This window comes from Callorhinus ursinus, unplaced genomic scaffold, assembly GCF_003265705.2.
Source record: "Callorhinus ursinus isolate GAN/ISIS: 27379988/994484 unplaced genomic scaffold, GSC_fseal_2.0 scaffold4, whole genome shotgun sequence".
Lineage (NCBI taxonomy): Eukaryota > Metazoa > Chordata > Mammalia > Carnivora > Otariidae > Callorhinus > Callorhinus ursinus.
The window spans coordinates 63,672,535-63,689,625 of NW_027397066.1; the positions used below are offsets into that span (position 1 = coordinate 63,672,535).

At 37.1% G+C, this 17,091-nt stretch overlaps 1 protein-coding gene and 1 long non-coding RNA gene across 3 annotated transcripts in view; one reads left to right on the plus strand and one right to left on the minus strand.

The window, feature by feature from the left end:
- Nucleotides 1–17,091, plus strand: part of LOC141372476 (uncharacterized) — a 178,990-nt gene that overhangs the window by 141,014 nt on the left and 20,885 nt on the right. The window lies entirely within an intron of this gene.
- NAA11 (N-alpha-acetyltransferase 11, NatA catalytic subunit) lies at nt 4,271–16,669 on the minus strand. The gene is made up of 2 exons (XM_025886917.2): nt 15,836–16,669; nt 4,271–7,882 (listed from the first exon to the last, which is right to left on the minus strand). The coding sequence occupies exon 1, from the start codon at nt 16,535–16,537 to the stop codon at nt 15,848–15,850; it is 690 nt and encodes a 229-aa protein (XP_025742702.1). The 5' UTR covers nt 16,538–16,669; the 3' UTR covers nt 4,271–7,882; nt 15,836–15,847.

Sequence of the window (17,091 nt, forward strand, 5' to 3'; positions counted from 1 at the left end):
TGCTGGTCAAGATGATTTCTTGGAAATCATTGCTCATTTATTTTTATTTTTAATAGACAAAACAGACTTTGTTCTGCACAAAGAATGAAATAGTACTTTAGTCATTTTTTTCCCTTTCAAAAGCATAAAGAAACACCTATGAAAAACACATTTTACTGTGGTATTTTAAAAACATTTCAAATATTAACTTAATTTTACTTCTAAAGTGCAAATCGGGTTTGCAATGTCCTGGTTTTCACTGATAATCATGTTTTCTTACTTTAAATGAATTTTTGCTATTGTATTTGGAAAAACACATCTTGATTAAGAGATTTAGTAAGTGTCCTTAGTCATTTGTACCTATTATTTTTATGTTTTGTGCAAGGAAATGTTAGAATAATATTATTTGGCTTTTAGATTTGAAAATAGTATTGGCATAAAACTGCACTGGAGTGTTTTCTTCTTAAAATAAGATTTATTGATTGTAAAGGACTCTTGTTCTACCATTATTTGATATAAAGTGGGATTTGTTATAATTTTTTCATTGGCTCAATTATTCCTCATCTGTGAACCCTTCCTTTTCATTCGATCATGCTTTTACTTGAGCACCTGCTATTGCCTGGGCACACTCAGAGATATACAAGAAGAGAATGGAAAAGAAAGACCGGGCAGACAGAAACAGCTTTTTGCATAAAATGATATTCAAACATATAATCCTATGTTGGAATTATCAGTCTTATTAAAATGTTTACTTATTAATTGGAAGGGAAGTAGCTGGAACCAGTATTTATTATGCATCTAATATTTTCTGAATATTGAGCTAGGTAATTTACATGAATTTTCTGATTTAACCCCTACAACAATTTTGCAGTCCTTACAGAAATCCTACAATTATTCCTATTTTATGGATGTAGAAATTGTGACTTTATTGAAGATAATGGGAAAAAGAATAGAAAGAACTAGAGGAAAGATGTAGAAAAAAAGTTTTGGAGCTTCAAAAACAAACATTGCTTACTTAGTACCCTATCCCTTCATTTGCTCATAGACAGGAAATGCATTCTCCCTTTCTTTTGAAAACTGTGGCCCAAGACGGCAGGACACCCCCCCTTGGAGTCCCAATTTAGATCTTTCAATGACCAGATGAGAATGATACTGACAAAGCGGGTTTATCCCACCAATCAGAGATTCATTTGAATTAAATACGTGTATATTCTTTAAAGGATCAAGCCTGCCAGTTATTAATAATTTAGTGATTTTTTTTTAAAAAACTGCTTATTACCAGCTATGAAGTGGGATCTGCAACTATCTATTTGCTTATTTATTTATGGGAAGTAGGAACAGAAGGGGTAAAAAATTGAAAATACTATCTAAGAATGTGAATTATTTTGAAGGAATTCTAGTCTAGGCAAGGGGTGTATAATTTAAGCCCAGAAAAGAATAATAGAATACTGAGTATCAGGGCTGGAAGAAGAATTCAGGGCAAAGAAGTGAAAATTCATTTATGCCCTTGGCTTAGCCTAGCCCTATCTGACATAAGACGGTGTGTACCATGTCCTGGAAAAGGTTTATAATTTATAAAGCTTTGAATTCCCAGGGATAAGCCATGAATTACAGGGTGATTCTAAAAGCTTTACATTCTAAGATAAGCCCCTATTTATGCTTTTTCCTCATCAAAAACAGGAACTTCTGTTTTTTAGCGAAACTGACCCAAATGTTTTCCAACTAGAATTTTGCTGGTATACAAAAATTTAAATTGTAAATACAGCCTTCTTTCTTTATTCTGAAACTACTCCTTTTCATTGTGCAAATAGGATTGCAATCAGTTATTAAAAAATGATCTCTCTCTCTATATATATTTTTTGGACCAGGATAATAAAGGACTTAAAACAAATTTCATGAAGAATCTTGGACTTTCTAACAGCTGACAATTTCTTCCATTATTATACACTATTACTCTTAAACTGATTTTCTCTGAATTTTGATATTTATCATTAGCTGATAAATTATTATTTCAGGTTATTTCAGGTGCCTGGGAAGGGTTTAGTGTTTGATAGGGTTGCCATCCTTACAAAACAGGGTATATGGAATTATTTAAATACTTCTAAAGCAGATGCCTCAGAGTATAACTCCAGGTGTAACCCACAATATGTGAGCCTAAGCACTATACACTACTACTACACATTAACTTAAGGCAGCTGAGATAAAGATACTAATCAATTAGACTCACAAAAGCTGTGACACTTTAGCCTAAGATGCTTCCTGGATATAAATTAACTGAACCCTTGCCCCAGACCCCCAATTTTAAGGAAGAAAATAAAATTAAGAACATGTATGAAGTGCTGGAAAATATACCACAAATCATTGCTTTTCATATTGAGGAGTGCTTCACAAGGGATACACAGGCAAGGGGAATTTTAAGGGACTTAAAATCTGTATCCTCAACTTCCAATGTACATCTTCCTAGACCGATCTGCCTAAAAGCACTCCTGTGGTGTTGGTTCTCTCTTACCTTTCCTTCACACTAATCTTTCTTCTATTTTACAAAAAGAAAGGTTTACCCCTCACTCATCAGGAATCTTGTAAGTAGGGTACACTGTTCCAGGACACAAAATGTCTTGGATGCCAAAGGGAAATTAGAAATATTTGCTTCCTAGAAACCTCCTTATATGAGGGAGTCCATAATTTTCAAGATTCTTTATAACATCTATTATTTAACAAATTTTAGCTTTTGTATCTGCTTTCAGTAAAAAAGTAGGGACTGTGGGACTTAATACCTTGCTTAGGGCTCTGGCATGGAAAATCAACCAGATGCTTGCCCTAATGAACTACTGGTTTACTGAAGCTTTTGAGTATGTGAAAACTTTGGTCACTGTGTGTATGTATGTGTGTGTGTGTCTCTTTTCCTCAAAACCATGCAAATGGGAGGCAAGTACAGTTTGACTTACATGAATAATCTTACTACATATGAATGCTTAGGTCATAGAGAACAAGAGATAAACAATTTTATTAAGCCCCTTTTGTTTTTAAATGAATATACAGTTGATTTCCTACATTTATAAGAATCCACTCCCTTCTTCACCCCTTGAAATATCACATACATTACACATTCATCATTGCCAAAGCACTGATTTTTTTCTGGATGGCTAGGAAGGAAAAAGAAAATGAATGATCAATGTTATTTTGCACCAGTTTGAACGTGGGGATAAAAATCTCTGGAAGTAGAAGTGTTAGTTAGCAATAGCATTTACATGTGTAAACAAATTACAATGCAGTTTTTCTTATACTACCTCATTACACAATAACCCTGAGGGCATGGAAGTTATTTTTATCTCTATTTTACAAATGAGAAAATTGACATGCCAGAGGATATCCAGGTAGTAATAAGCCAAACTAGGATTAAAAGTTAAGCCTTTGGACTCCGAAGTCTGTGATTTCCCACTCTATTAAACCATCTCTTATGAAAATTGTTCAACTTGCTAAAGACTATGTTCTCTAGGTAAGCTTTTATAATATGCAGTTGAGGTGATTTTGCAACTAAAGTGCAAAATCTATCTAAATTTGGGTAGGAAAGCAATATATGTATGATTTATAATGAAAGAACTTTTTCCCCCCAGAGATTCACAAAAAGTAATTCCTATGTCCATATAAGGAAACATGGTATTTAAATAACACTTCAAGTGTGCTTCAAGGAAATGAACTGTATCTTTGAAGATTTCAAAGAAGCATTCATGTCTAAAAAAAGTATAAAGAAGGATCTTGGTAAGTCACTTGGTCTGTTTCATTGGTTTTTGGCTGAGTACTGTTAATACAAGTTCTAACTCAGAACACCCAGATGATGATAGGATATGAGGAACTGATGAAACATGAGTAGAAGGGCATGTGATTCCAGACTGGCCTGGTATCTGGTTCTTAACTGCACATTGCATTATTTGAGCTTTTTGTTTTAGAAACAAATTAAGAACATTTCAGTGTGATTTGTGAGCTTTCTCACTCTTCAAGCTTGTGCTATACATCACAACTGCTAAATTGTAGCTATTGTTTGCTTTAAAAAACTTGGAGGAAAATACAGGATAAAACTATGTTAGCATGCTAGGGAAAGGAATGTGGGTGGACGGGGAAAGGACTGGGGGGGCAATTAATGACAAAAAAACACCCTAAAATAACATACACGACATAATCACATTTATGTAAAATATATGTATAATCATCTAGATATATCAAATGACCACACATGTAAAATTCAGTGTATACATTTTATTTTCTAATTAATGGCCATTTTAGAGCAGTTTTGTTTACAGAAAAATGAGAACATACAGAGTTCCCATATACAACCTCAATCATTCCCATATGTTTTATAATAAACAAAAATGTGTTATAACTTCTCTGAGTTTTCTGCTACTTATGACAAATTAATTTAAGTCTGCAGAGTATCACCATGGCAAAAGTGCTCTTCAAATTACCTTTATAAGGAATTCAACACCTTCTACTAGTCAGTGATTTTCAGATAGCAGTATGTGAAAAAATCTGAGCTGGAGTCAATCTGAGCTGCATCTTTAACATAGCACCTGGGTGACTTGGATGCATAGGTTGAGAACTCCTGGGCTAGAAATTCTTACCCTTGGACAAAAAAACCTCTCTTGAAAGGGTTTCCCACACCACCTCCACAGAAAGATCTGATGTCTGATGCTCCAATTTAAAACAAAACAAAAGGTTGTGTTCATTTTCAAATTCTGTGTCAGATGTCAGCATGGAAAAAATTATTAGTGTCTGGGGTAATCTGTGGACCAATGAACACAATAAACTGAATGATAATGAAAAGTGAAATTTTTAAAAATCTCATATACTGTTTACTTGTTTGGCTATCAAAGGTAAGGAAATATTAACATAAAACACTAATAGAAGATGTAATGTCAATTATTATCAACACATTTCATATACTGTATATATAAATTTTTTGGTTGTATACATTTTGATGAAATATATCTGGAATTTTTATTGAAATTATTAGGTCATCAGCCCTATGTAACAAAATTCCAAAAACAAACAGGATTTGTGTGACTTTGTATTTAAGAATGGGCTTCTGAATTATTCAGTATTTAATCCAAACTGACCCAAGGGCTAGTCACAGGTGTTTTGGACTTAGTTACAGGGTTGGAGATGAGCTTTAAGAACCTTACTAGGCAAAGTGTGGTTCCTAGACCAGCAACATCAGTGTTGTTTAGGAATGGTTAGAAATGCAGACACTCAGGCCCCACCCCAGATCCACTGAAACAAAATCTGCATTTTTAACATGATCCCCAAGATGACTCACCTGCACATAAAAATTTGAGAAAACCTCCCTTCAGCTATTTCAGAGTCCTGATCCTTTCCAAATTTTCCCAGCTTTGAACTAACTTCCAGCACCACTCCCTACTTTTCCCACACATCCACACACCCCATTATTTTTATTTTAGATGATCATCTCCTGCCCCTTGTTCTCATTTCCAGAGGGAAAATCACACAAATTCCAACTAGGTAACTCACAGGCTTCATTCACAAGTTTCTCTCTCCAGCCAAAGAAAACTCTTCATCTTGATAATTAATATTTCTGATTAATTTTCTGACAGTCCTGAGCCCACCCAACAGTTTCTTTAAAGCTGCAAGGAGAGGGTGTGGGTCCTTCTCTCAGCTAGTACAAGGTTGTTCACCATTACTATCCTACAACCTTGCTTCAAAGCCTTGCTTTAGCCTTGCCAGGATTGTACTTCAGTAAAAAGCAGGCAGCCCATTAAAAAAACAAAAAACAAAAAACCCCAATAATTTGTCCTATGTAAAAAGAACAATGTTATTACAAACAGCAGTGTCACAGGTTCCCACAATTTCAGTGTTACAGAAAGCTACTGCTGCTGCTAAATCACCATTATTACTCTGGAATCACTTGGGAACATGTTAATTTATGCCTAAAGCAATATTAGTATTATTGTTTATTTTACTTTCATTATCTGAAGTGGTACAGTCCAAACTACAGGGGTTGCTGTAATTCTGCCTTCTCCTGGTAGGAGACTGGGAAAAAGGATGTAATGGTAACAAAGAAAAGCAGCCAATAGTTTTAGTAAACAACAATGCAAAAGTCAGATATCATTTCTTATTTTCCAATTACTCCAATTCCTATCATCAAGTTACTACAGACAGTAATGTGCCTGGTGCTGGAGAGCAATCATTCAGGTAAGCTGAGGCTACTCCTTCTGTTTCTCCATCTGCTAAGCTGTTAACACGAAGACATATTGACAAGGGCTCAAGGAAAACATGGAATATTTCATCAGTAAGATTATGCTGCCCTAGAGACAGATGTTAGAAAGCTGCAATATTTAAAAATAAAGAGATAAACACATGCTTGAGGGGAAGGAATAAAATAGTTTTAGAGCTGGGAGAAAAATTAAAAAGAAAAAAAGGAAAAATGGAAAGATAGATGAGAGGTGTGTATTACCACAGGAAATAGTAAATCCTTATTGTGTGGGGGAAAAACTTTTATATCTGCCTCAGGCAATCATTTACTATTAGGTAGGCATTCTTAGAGTGCATTGGGGGAGATTTGTAAGAAGTGCTTAGCAGGGCTGATTATGATTACAGAGAACAGATTTATTTCTTGTCATCAGATGGTTAATGTCAAGGCTTTGACTTAAAACCATATACACTAGTTTTCACAAAAATTTAAACATGAGAAATGTTATATACTATGGTAATTCACATTCAGTGAATATAAAAACAACGTTAAGTAATGATAACTCTGGATTTATCTGGTGACACACTGCAGAGGTCAAAGCACTTTGTCTTCACTTATCTTTACTGGAGAAAAATAGTAAAACAGGATTATAATGGTGGGTTATACAGAAATACTTACAAGTGACATAGAGTTGCCATGTATTAAGTCAACAGAACATTTTAAACTGTAGATTTTCCTTTTTTTTTGCTATAGTTTTCACACCTTTATGAATAAAATGCAAAGAGTGGCAATGGGAAAGTGAACGAAGCTTTGGCCTTGAATTCAAATAGACTCGGGTTCAGATCCCAGATATTTACTTTGCTTCTTTGAGCTTCAGTTTTGTCAGGAATAAAACAGGAATCCTAACGCCTACCTTTTAGGGGTACTGAGAGAGTTAAATATATCATTAATAAAAGTCCTACATTGTACCTGAATATCATAGGTACTCAATAAATGGCAAGTTGTGTCATTAACAACAACAAAAAAAACAAAAAACCAAATTGACACAAATAAGGAGATTAAATCCTGCAATTTAATCACTGGTTGTCCTTTTCTTAAAATCGCCAAGTTCTGATTGCGTAGTAGAAGCCCTTACTCGTGACTTCCTCCAGCTGGGAAAGAGGAGGAGAATACCGCCTCAAGAAAGGGGAGGATAAGACAAACAATGAGTTCCCAGAGAAAGGAAGAGAAAATAGAATACTTCCTCCAGGAAAGAAGAAGAGGAGGAAGGAGGGCATGAGGTCTGACTTGATGGTCCTGACTACACCCTCAAGAATGAAAACCCGATAAATAATGGCAAAACCTGAAAACGGAGGAGCTTCAGGAGTTTGCCCTGCTTCCTGTTCAGCACTCTAGGAGGAGACAACTTGCAAGACAACCACACCCAGCACAGGACTACTACAGAGTAAAATCGTGGCATGGTGTGAGCAGGCCAAAGAAGGTTCTGTGATGGCAGGCCTCAAAGTTTCTTGGCTCTTGTGCAGGAGGCTCTTGTATCCAGGTATTCCTTTGTAATCCCAGTGGGATATGTAGACGGTTCCTGTTGAGAGTGAGAAGCCATTGGGGCCATTGTGAGATGATCCCAGGAAAGGTGCTGCAGAGCAGACAGGCTAAGCCAGGGCTTAGAGGGCAGACGTGGCTGAGATGCGAGGAACTGCAATGCTGTTGAGAAGTGAGAAGAGGGCAAGTGAGCAAGAGAGGGCTACAGGTTCTAAACTCTAAAAGAACACAATATTGGCTTAACCAATGACAGACTTCAGCAGCAGATAAACAAGGTACCAGTAACCAGTTTAGAGTAGCTCTATCTCCATAGACGCCAGTGAGAATTCGGATGACAGCACGAAGACCCACACGTGGGTCTGGGGCTCTCTTCCCTCCCAGCCATGAGGGCACACGAACTTTTCCTGGTACCTAAAATCCACTTCTGCCAGGAGAAGGGGGAGGAGGGAGCATACTGAAACACCCCCAAAAATCCCATTTTAAACCTAGAGAAACCAAGATACTTTTGCTTGCCATCTTCAAATTCTAGCCCATCCTACTCCATTCAAAAGGAAATTTATTTCAATTCTAAAGAAATGAAAGGTCTTTTTAGCTCTTGATAAGCTAGATACAATGTGTCCAATTCTATAAGTCATATTTTCTGAGAGAGCTGGAGATGAAACCAAAATATCCATTATGTCTCTTTATTCATAATTTTAAAGTGTTCTAATTACATTAGGTAATAGGAAGTAGTACCTTATATACATTTTCCCTACTTTCCTTTTTAAAATTACTGCATAGGTAATTTGGGAGTTTCCTTTCTTCCTTCATTCACTCAATGAATATTTACTGAGTACCTACAATGAATGAATAATGTGCGAGGAGTTTAGGAAACAGATAAATGAGACATGGACCCTATCCTTAATAAGGTAGTTTGGTTTATAATGATATGTGAATGGAATATATAAGTTAAAGAAAAGCTAGTCGAGTATTGCTGCCCATTGCTAAGTAACTACAAACAAAACAACAGAACCTTACAACTATAAAGATGCATTTTTCTCATCTATCAAGAGCACATAAAAATAAGATAAAGGTTGATTATTATGCACAGAGTGGTTAAAAAGCATTTTTTCCCACAAAATCATAATGATAGAAAAGTCAGTTTCTAGAATAACAACAGTAAATCAAGTTGCGGGACAATCAGAAGCATACAATACAAAATCTTATTTTTTTTTAAAGTGTATTTGCAATAATAGAAGAGTAATAAGATATGAGAAAGACTATCATCATTACCTTTTTCAATTTGTGTCAAATATTAAGATAGGCTTGCAAAAGTAGTTATATAAAAACCAAATATTAGGGCGCCTGGGTGGCTCAGTTGGTTAAGCGACTGCCTTCGGCTCAGGTCATGATCCTGGAGTCCCGGGATCGAGTCCCGCATCGGGCTCCCTGCTCGGCAGGGAGTCTGCTTCTCCCTCTGACCCTCTTCCCTCTCGTGCTCTCTATCTCTCATTCTCTCTCTCTCAAATAAATAAATAAATAAAATCTTTAAAAAAAAAAAAAAACCAAATATTATATATTGTTTTAATTTTCTCAGTAAATACTGCTTGATAATTTTAAGACATTAAATTTTTAATTAACATAAAGTATTACTTGTTTCAGGGGTACAGGTCTGTGATTCATCAGTCTTACACAATTCACAGCACTCACCATAGTTAAGACATTAAATTTTAAAAGTCAAATAACAATGTAATAAAAGCCCTAGGACAGTTTACTGTTTAAGGGTACAGAAACTTTTTATAGTCATTCTTTTTAAAATATGAATATTAAAGCGCTTAATTAATTAGCTTATTAGGTTCAAATTTTTACATTACCAGGATTTCTGTTTTTTTTTTTCTTTTTTTCATTACCAGGATTTCTTAAGGGTAGGCAATGGAAGCTTGAGAATTTTTTTTTTTTTTTTTTTGGCATGGAGCCCAACACAGGGCTTGAACTCACCACCCTGAGATCAAGACCTGAGCTGAGATCAAGAGTCAGACACTTAACTGACTGAGCCACCCAGGCGCCCCTGGCCTGAGAAATATTTTAATTGTTAACACGAGTTTATGAACACAAAACAGAATTTTATGCTTTCTTTTAAAAGAAAAGAAAACCTATGATGTTTTGAGGATGTCAGTCTATAGAAACAGCATTGCAGAATGTTTTCAAGGTTTTCTCCTCTGGCTCCTTGAACCACTGCCATTCACATAATTTTTAATATCCTCTCTTCCTTGTATCTTCTACCATAATGCTCATATTCGAATTTATATACTGCAGCACAGATAGAGTATACAATTTAGAAAGAACCTCTGCTTTTATCAGTTACCCCTGTCAAAGTTGGTATTTCATTCACCCTAACTGTACAGCATACACTGATTGAAAAGTGACATTGTTAGAGATTATAAATAATTCAACAAATGGTATCCATCTGATTAGTATTTCAAAACAATATTTTATCTCTTCCCAACCCCCTCTTTATCTTCATAGAGTGGTGCATTTACATTTGAAATCTATGGTTTCTGGCATATCTGGGGTAAGGTTATACTAGGAATTTACCAGACCTGTCAGTCTCTAACTTTCTTCCATATTTCATTATATCATTCCAGTTATAATTAGTTGTCTGGTAAAATTAAGAACAGTCTATTTCAGTGAATGCTCATGTGAACATTTAACAACTTTTTGTTAGGATGACAGCTTAGCGACAGAAAGAACCAGAAAGGAGAGTCACTGAAGTAACCCTGGCTAACTCAATATTGCCAGCTCAATGGAAAATTTTGAGATTTTGCATTTTTTTTTCTTTTTTGTCATTAATCATCAAGCACATATTTCTTGTCAGGAGATAAGCGTCAGTTTGATGGCATTCCCTGCCTCAACTAGCAGGTTTTGAACTGACCTGTCTTCATTGCTATGGCTCCCTAGAAACTTTGCTGTTGATTAGCATTGATTCAGCTGAATGCTTTGACATTCAGCTTGTCAGTGAAAGCTATTTTAATCATTAAGATGCATCTCCCTTCCAAGATTGCAAACTGTTGCTGCTCATACACAACATTCTATCATCTGATTACTGTGCAGAAGAAAAGGAAAGAAGCTGAATGGTTACTATTACTATAGATTATATTAAGAGCTAAAATTTACAGAATATTTGTGTGTGAGGTAGTGTGCTAAACAATTTACAGGGATTGTCTCATTTGATTCTCACCATCACGGAGTCTCACTACCATAGTGTGCATCCCTGTTCTCCATTTATTATCTATAAGTCATGCAGCCCTCATCTGTAAAATGGAGTAACAGTACCTACTTCAGGGGCTATTATGAAAGATTAAATGAGATTATTCATAGACAGTCCCTAGAATAGTATCTGTAACATAGTGAGTTCTCATATTCTTAGTAGTAATTTTTATTACTTTGTAGATGAAGATAATCTCCTTCACCAACTGCCCTACTCACTATCACCTCTAACTTTAACTGTCTCTGTTGCCCAGACCCAAAGGAGGAGATAAAAGAAAATGGAAAGTTAGTATTTCAGGACTTTTTTCTGTAGGTATTTGAACTCTAGCTCCAAGGAGGGTGTGCCTTAATTGTGGCAGGATAATTAACCTTTAAAATCCTTTCTTCCTACTCTTTCTTGTCCTCACAAGTAGGCTGTTCCCATTCAGGCAACTAAGCACGTATACTAGTGAAACCCTGTTGAGTGGGATGGAGGTGAGGGATGATAACTGAAACGTCATAGGCACTTTGGGGGAATTCAGAATAAAGGGGTCATTTCTTCCAGGCTTTAATGAGAGGCATAAAGACAGCAAGGTGGCAGAATCCCAGTTTCCCATACCCAAGTTTGTAAAGAGAAGAAAACATGTGTCATGTGACTAAGCAGATAGCCCTGGGTAGCCTCACAGAGTTTCCCCGTGCCACGTTATGAAGAGGGAGCGGCAGAAGAATCCTAAGCTCTTAGCTGGGCAGGGAAGCGGAATTTCTCCTGGTCCACAGCACCACTGGGATGTTTCCCACTGTCGCAGAAACTACACGGTCTGGTTACCAGAACTCATTCTTTTTCCTCCTGGGCAAAAAGCTAAACTACATTTCCTAGCTTCCCCTGCAATTAGTTGGAAAAAATGGTACTGACTTTTAAAAACTACATAAACCTCCATATGCAGTCTCTTCTCTTATCTGCATGTTGTGAATGTATATGAACCAGTAGGGGACATACGATTCTAAAAAATGCAGAGTCATTGAATCAGGGGTTCTTACCCTGAGAGTTAATAAGAGAATTCAGGAGATTATGACCTTGGGTTTGGAACAAAAAAAATCTGTATTTTCATTAACCTCTAACTGAAATTTAGCATTTCCTTCAATTATGAATATAGACATCAATGCACAGGAGTACTAGCATGACTTGTGGCTTTGTCACCAACAAAAATACCTAAACCATAGGTATTTTCATATTATGTTATAGCTGTTGAAGGTATCTCAAAATATCATTTACAACCAAATTTCCTTGAAGTAACAGTAATTACTAGACCCACTGCTTGATTTTTAAATTTCATATGATAATGAAGAGGCATATACATAACAAATTTATTTTAAAATAGCTTGATAACTATATTTCAATAAAACTGATTTCCTTTGAAATCCTGTATGATTTGTCTGCCGTATAAAAACAATTTTCTTAGAAGGGATCCTTAGGCTTCACGAGGTTGCCAGAGGGGTTATGGAACAAAACAAGTTCAAACAACTGTTCTAGATGGATTCCTGAGTGACTTTATGGAGCTGGGCCCTGCTTTTCTTCTCCCTTGCATATCCCCACCACACTGCTAACCCACACTGGACTGTGATGTCAAAAATAAGCTGGTATTTTGTTAACTTACTGAGATTGGGGGTTATTTTTTAAGAACAGTTAGCCTACGTAGACTAATCCCCTTGCTACCAAAATGGCCCAAACATGGCAGAGTATAGAGACCTTACGAGGCCTCTGGGTAGAAAGGACGCAGAAGTGAAGAGTGAGACCAAAGATTAGATGAGGCCAATGATGATGACTCAGCAGATATTGACCTGGAAGGATAGTGATGCTAACTAAGTACAGGAATCATCTCCTTCAACTCAGAAATAAACTTCAATAATAGTAATATAAAGAAATACTTCAATCATCCCTGAGTTTGGACTCTGAGATTTATAACTGTCACACAATAATTTTCTTATTTCATATTATTTATTATTTTCTCTTCCCCTATTAGGGTGGCAATCATTTTTGTTTCTCATAGCAGGTATTAAGCGCTTTTGCATTCATCAAAATATATATACATATATATAACATATATGTAAATATATAAAATATATAAATAACAAAATATGTGTGAGTATATATAATTTATTCATTATTTTAAAGCAATCTTCAATTAGCTCTGTTCTACTTAAGATCCTTCTTAGCTACAGTGTAACAACTGAAGAGGAGCCAGTAACCACAAAGATGAGATCAATATTACCTAAGTCCTTCTATATGGGGATTTGAAAATTGGTAATTTTTTTAAAGCCTTGTTGATTTAAATCAAATAGTCTTGACAGAGCCTCTCAAGTTTTTTTTTTCCTGCCTTTAAGTTTTTATTTTAATTTATACTTATTTTATTTTAATTTAATTTAATTTATATTTAATTCCAGTTAGTTCACATACAGTATTATATGGGTTTCAAGTGTACAGTTTCAACACTTCCATACATCACTCTGTGACCATCAGGGTAAGTGCACTCCTTAATTCCCGTCACATATTTAACCAAGCCCCCACCCCCCTTCAGGGTTTTTAAGGCAGATGTAAATTTGACAACACTTCTCTTAAGACATTAAGTTTTGCTTAATTTTACCTTCCTTTTAGATTGTTTTGTTGCCTTTAACTTAACCTTTGACTAAATGAATCAGTCATTTTGAAATGTTCAGGTTGTTAAAAACCAGATGCAAGGACTCCTCTGAGGTCACACTCTTTCTAACCTTCATGAAATTACTATACCTAAATTTTTATAACCTGTGGAACTATACTTGAATGAGAATAAAATAGGGTTAGTGTGCAATACAGTTTGGGCTTCAGCATTAAAAGGTGTAAAAAATATAGTACATTTATTCTTAAGTGTTATATAATGGGGGCGCCTGGGTGGCTCAGTTGGTTAAGCATCTGCCTTCGGCTCAGGTCATGATCCCAGGGTCCTGGGATCAAGCTCCACATCAGGCTCCTTGCTCAGTGGGGAGTCTGCTTCTCCCTCTCCCTCTGCCTACTGCTTCCCTGGCTTGTGAGCTCTCTCTCTCTTAAATAAATAAAATCTTTAAGTATTATATAATGTTAACATCAACCTGTCCAGATCACGATTATATACCAACTCCAAGGCTCATGCTTGGCAAGTAAAAATTTTTAAGAATCAGTAAATCAAACAGCATTTATTTTAACTATATACAGTGTCTATCACTCACGACTGGCCTTTGTTATGAGACAGTTCCCTTTTTCATATGTAAGGGTAAAAGTTTCTAAATTGTTTAGAGGTTAAAGTTTCTAAATTGACAGTAGCTCGTTGATCCTTGAAATTCTTAGGGTGTTAGGAAGTCCTGTATTTAAATAGTCTTTAAAACTACTTTTTAGGGGCGCCTGGGTGGCTCAGTCGGTTAAGCAGCTGCCTTCGGCTCGGGTCATGATCCCAAGGTCCTCAGATCGAGCCCCGCACTGGGCTCCCTGCTCAGCGGAGAGCCTACTTCTCCTTCTGCCTCTGCCTGCCTCTCTGCCTACTTGTGCTCTCTATCTCTCTGTCAAAGAGATACATAAAATCTTTAAAAAAATACAAAAAAAACCCAACTACTTTTTAGTGGCTGCTTAGTATTAGCATTAATGTGTACTAGGAAGTATAATAATTGTTTTTGTTGACTTTTCATGTTAACTTTCACACATTCAAAAGAGTAAAGAATAGCATAATGAAACCCCCAAGTTCCAAATTAAAACCCCCCATTGCCAACTTCAACAATTTTCATCTGTTGCCATTCTTATTTTATACATTTCTCGCTCCCCAACTTTTTTTCCTCTCTTTTGCTGGAATATTTTAAAGTAGATCTGAGACCTCATATTCTTTCACCTCTAATTATTTCAGTAAGTATCTCTAACAGATAAGGACTTAAAAAAATACAATACCATTTCACTCACCAAACAAAATCACTGACAATTCATAGACGGTGTTCACAAATTTTCTTGGCTGTCTCAAAATGTCTTGCATTTGATTAGTTTAAATCAGGACCCAAACAATGTCCACAATGGTTGCATCTGGCTAATATACCTCTAAAGTTTATTTTAATAAACTTCCTCCCTTTTTTAAAATGACATTTGTTTGTTGAAGAAATCAGGTCAGTTGTTCTGTACAAATTCTCTCATTCTGTATTTGGCTGATTGCATCATGGCATGGCACAGTTTAATATGTCTCTGTGTTGTTGCTGTTTTTTTATAGAAATGGTAGTAAGATCTAAAGCCTTGTTTGGATTCAAGATTAATTTCACACACACAGACATACAGTTTTCTTTTGGCAAGAATATTTCTAGGTGTTACTGTGCACTTCATATTGCATTAGGAGGCACGTGACATTTGTCTCCCTTTTAGTGACATTACTCTTGCCCAGTGACTTCAAGTGTTGTCAATCTGATCCGTAATTACAAAGTGCTTCAATTTTCATCTAGTAATTATTAGCCACTGATAACAGTTGGCTAAATCTATGATTTAATCAGGAGTTGCAAAATAGTGATCTTAAAGTTCTATCATTCTCTTGCATTTATTAGCTGTAATTCTATAAAGAAAAAATTTCTTTCACCAACTACATGGATACCCTAAAATACAATTCACACTAAAAAAGTTGGATAAATGCTGGTTTCTTTTACTGAATTTAATCTACTTTTAGCATATGAGTGGGAGTCCTATGAACTTCCACTAGTGAGCGATGAGTTTCCTCCAACCCACTCAACACGCCTCCCCGCAAGGTCACCAGTGGTCCAGCAGGACTAGAATGGGAAGGGATAGGATGGGATTGGGCACGTCAATGTATGGTGCAGAGATTTAGGGTAGGAAGGGACTGAATTAGGACAGAATACCTTAAACAGGTTCTAGGAGGTGGAATCTGAATCTTCTGAGCTGTTCTGGACATCAGTGCTCTCCTCGGACTCGCTGGGTTCCTTGCTGTCACTGCCACTATCATCAGCGGCGGAGTTCTTCTCCTTCTGACCATCCTCTTCGGAACTAGGAAGTGTGCTTCCCTGGGTTTCCTGGTTTTCCCTGGAGCCCAGCACCACAAACCTACCCTTCTTCAGCTCCAGCTGCCTTAGCTCATCTGCCATCTGTGAGAGATCCCGTTTCATGGCATAGGCATCTTCGCCATCTGCATAGTATTTGGGTTCCACCTCACTAACCTGAAAGTTGAGGGTGTTAGAATAGAGGTGCAAAGCTGCTCGGTTACTCTTCCTGACGTGCAGGGACACGTACTTGGCGCTAAAGTTCTCTATCATGGCCCGGGAGGCCTGGTCCATCAGCTTCTGGGCCAGGCCGAGGCGCCGGTGTGAACGCTTCACCGCCAGTGAGGTGATATGTCCATGGGGGACGTCATCTGGGTCCTCCTCCATTTTGGCCAGGACGTAGCCCACAATCTTCCCGCCCTCGTCCTCAGCAATGTAAGAAAGCTGCGGCCAGGAAAGGCCATGGTAGAAATAGTATTTCATCTGGTAGTTCTCAGGAAGGCAGAGAAGGTTGCAGTGTTGCATGTTAATCAGGTCATCTGGCCGAGCATTGCGGATGTTCATAATGGCGGCGGGTAGCAAATGGGATCGGATGGTGGTGACCGGGAAAGAGGCTGCCACCAAGCACAAGAGTCACTTTTTGCCTGGAGGACTTGGTCCAAGGGGCCAAAGTCGTGAGGCCCCACGCTCTAGACGCGGGAAGGTCGGACGACCAGGAGGCGGAAGGGGCGGTGCTAAGATGCGGCTTTCGGAAGTGCGTCACCTACTCCCAGCCAATGAGGTTTTCATGTTATTGTGTGGGTGCGCGCGCAAGGTTTAGGGGGTGGGGACATGGAGTTTATTATGAGCTCCTTGGTTTTAAATGTACTGTTTCGTCTGTTGCTGTCACTATTCTTTTGTTTCAATTATAACTTCTTAATTTGGATACATCTGGGTAAACTTTGACGAACTGAATAAATCCATATAACCAGAATGTAGACCAAGAATCAGAATATTGCACACGCCCCAGGAATACCCACTCAGATCCCCTTCCAATAACCATCACCCAGATTTCTCTGGTTACTCCAGTAACCATCACCCAGGTTTCTAACAGTCTCTGTATAAATGGAATCATGGTG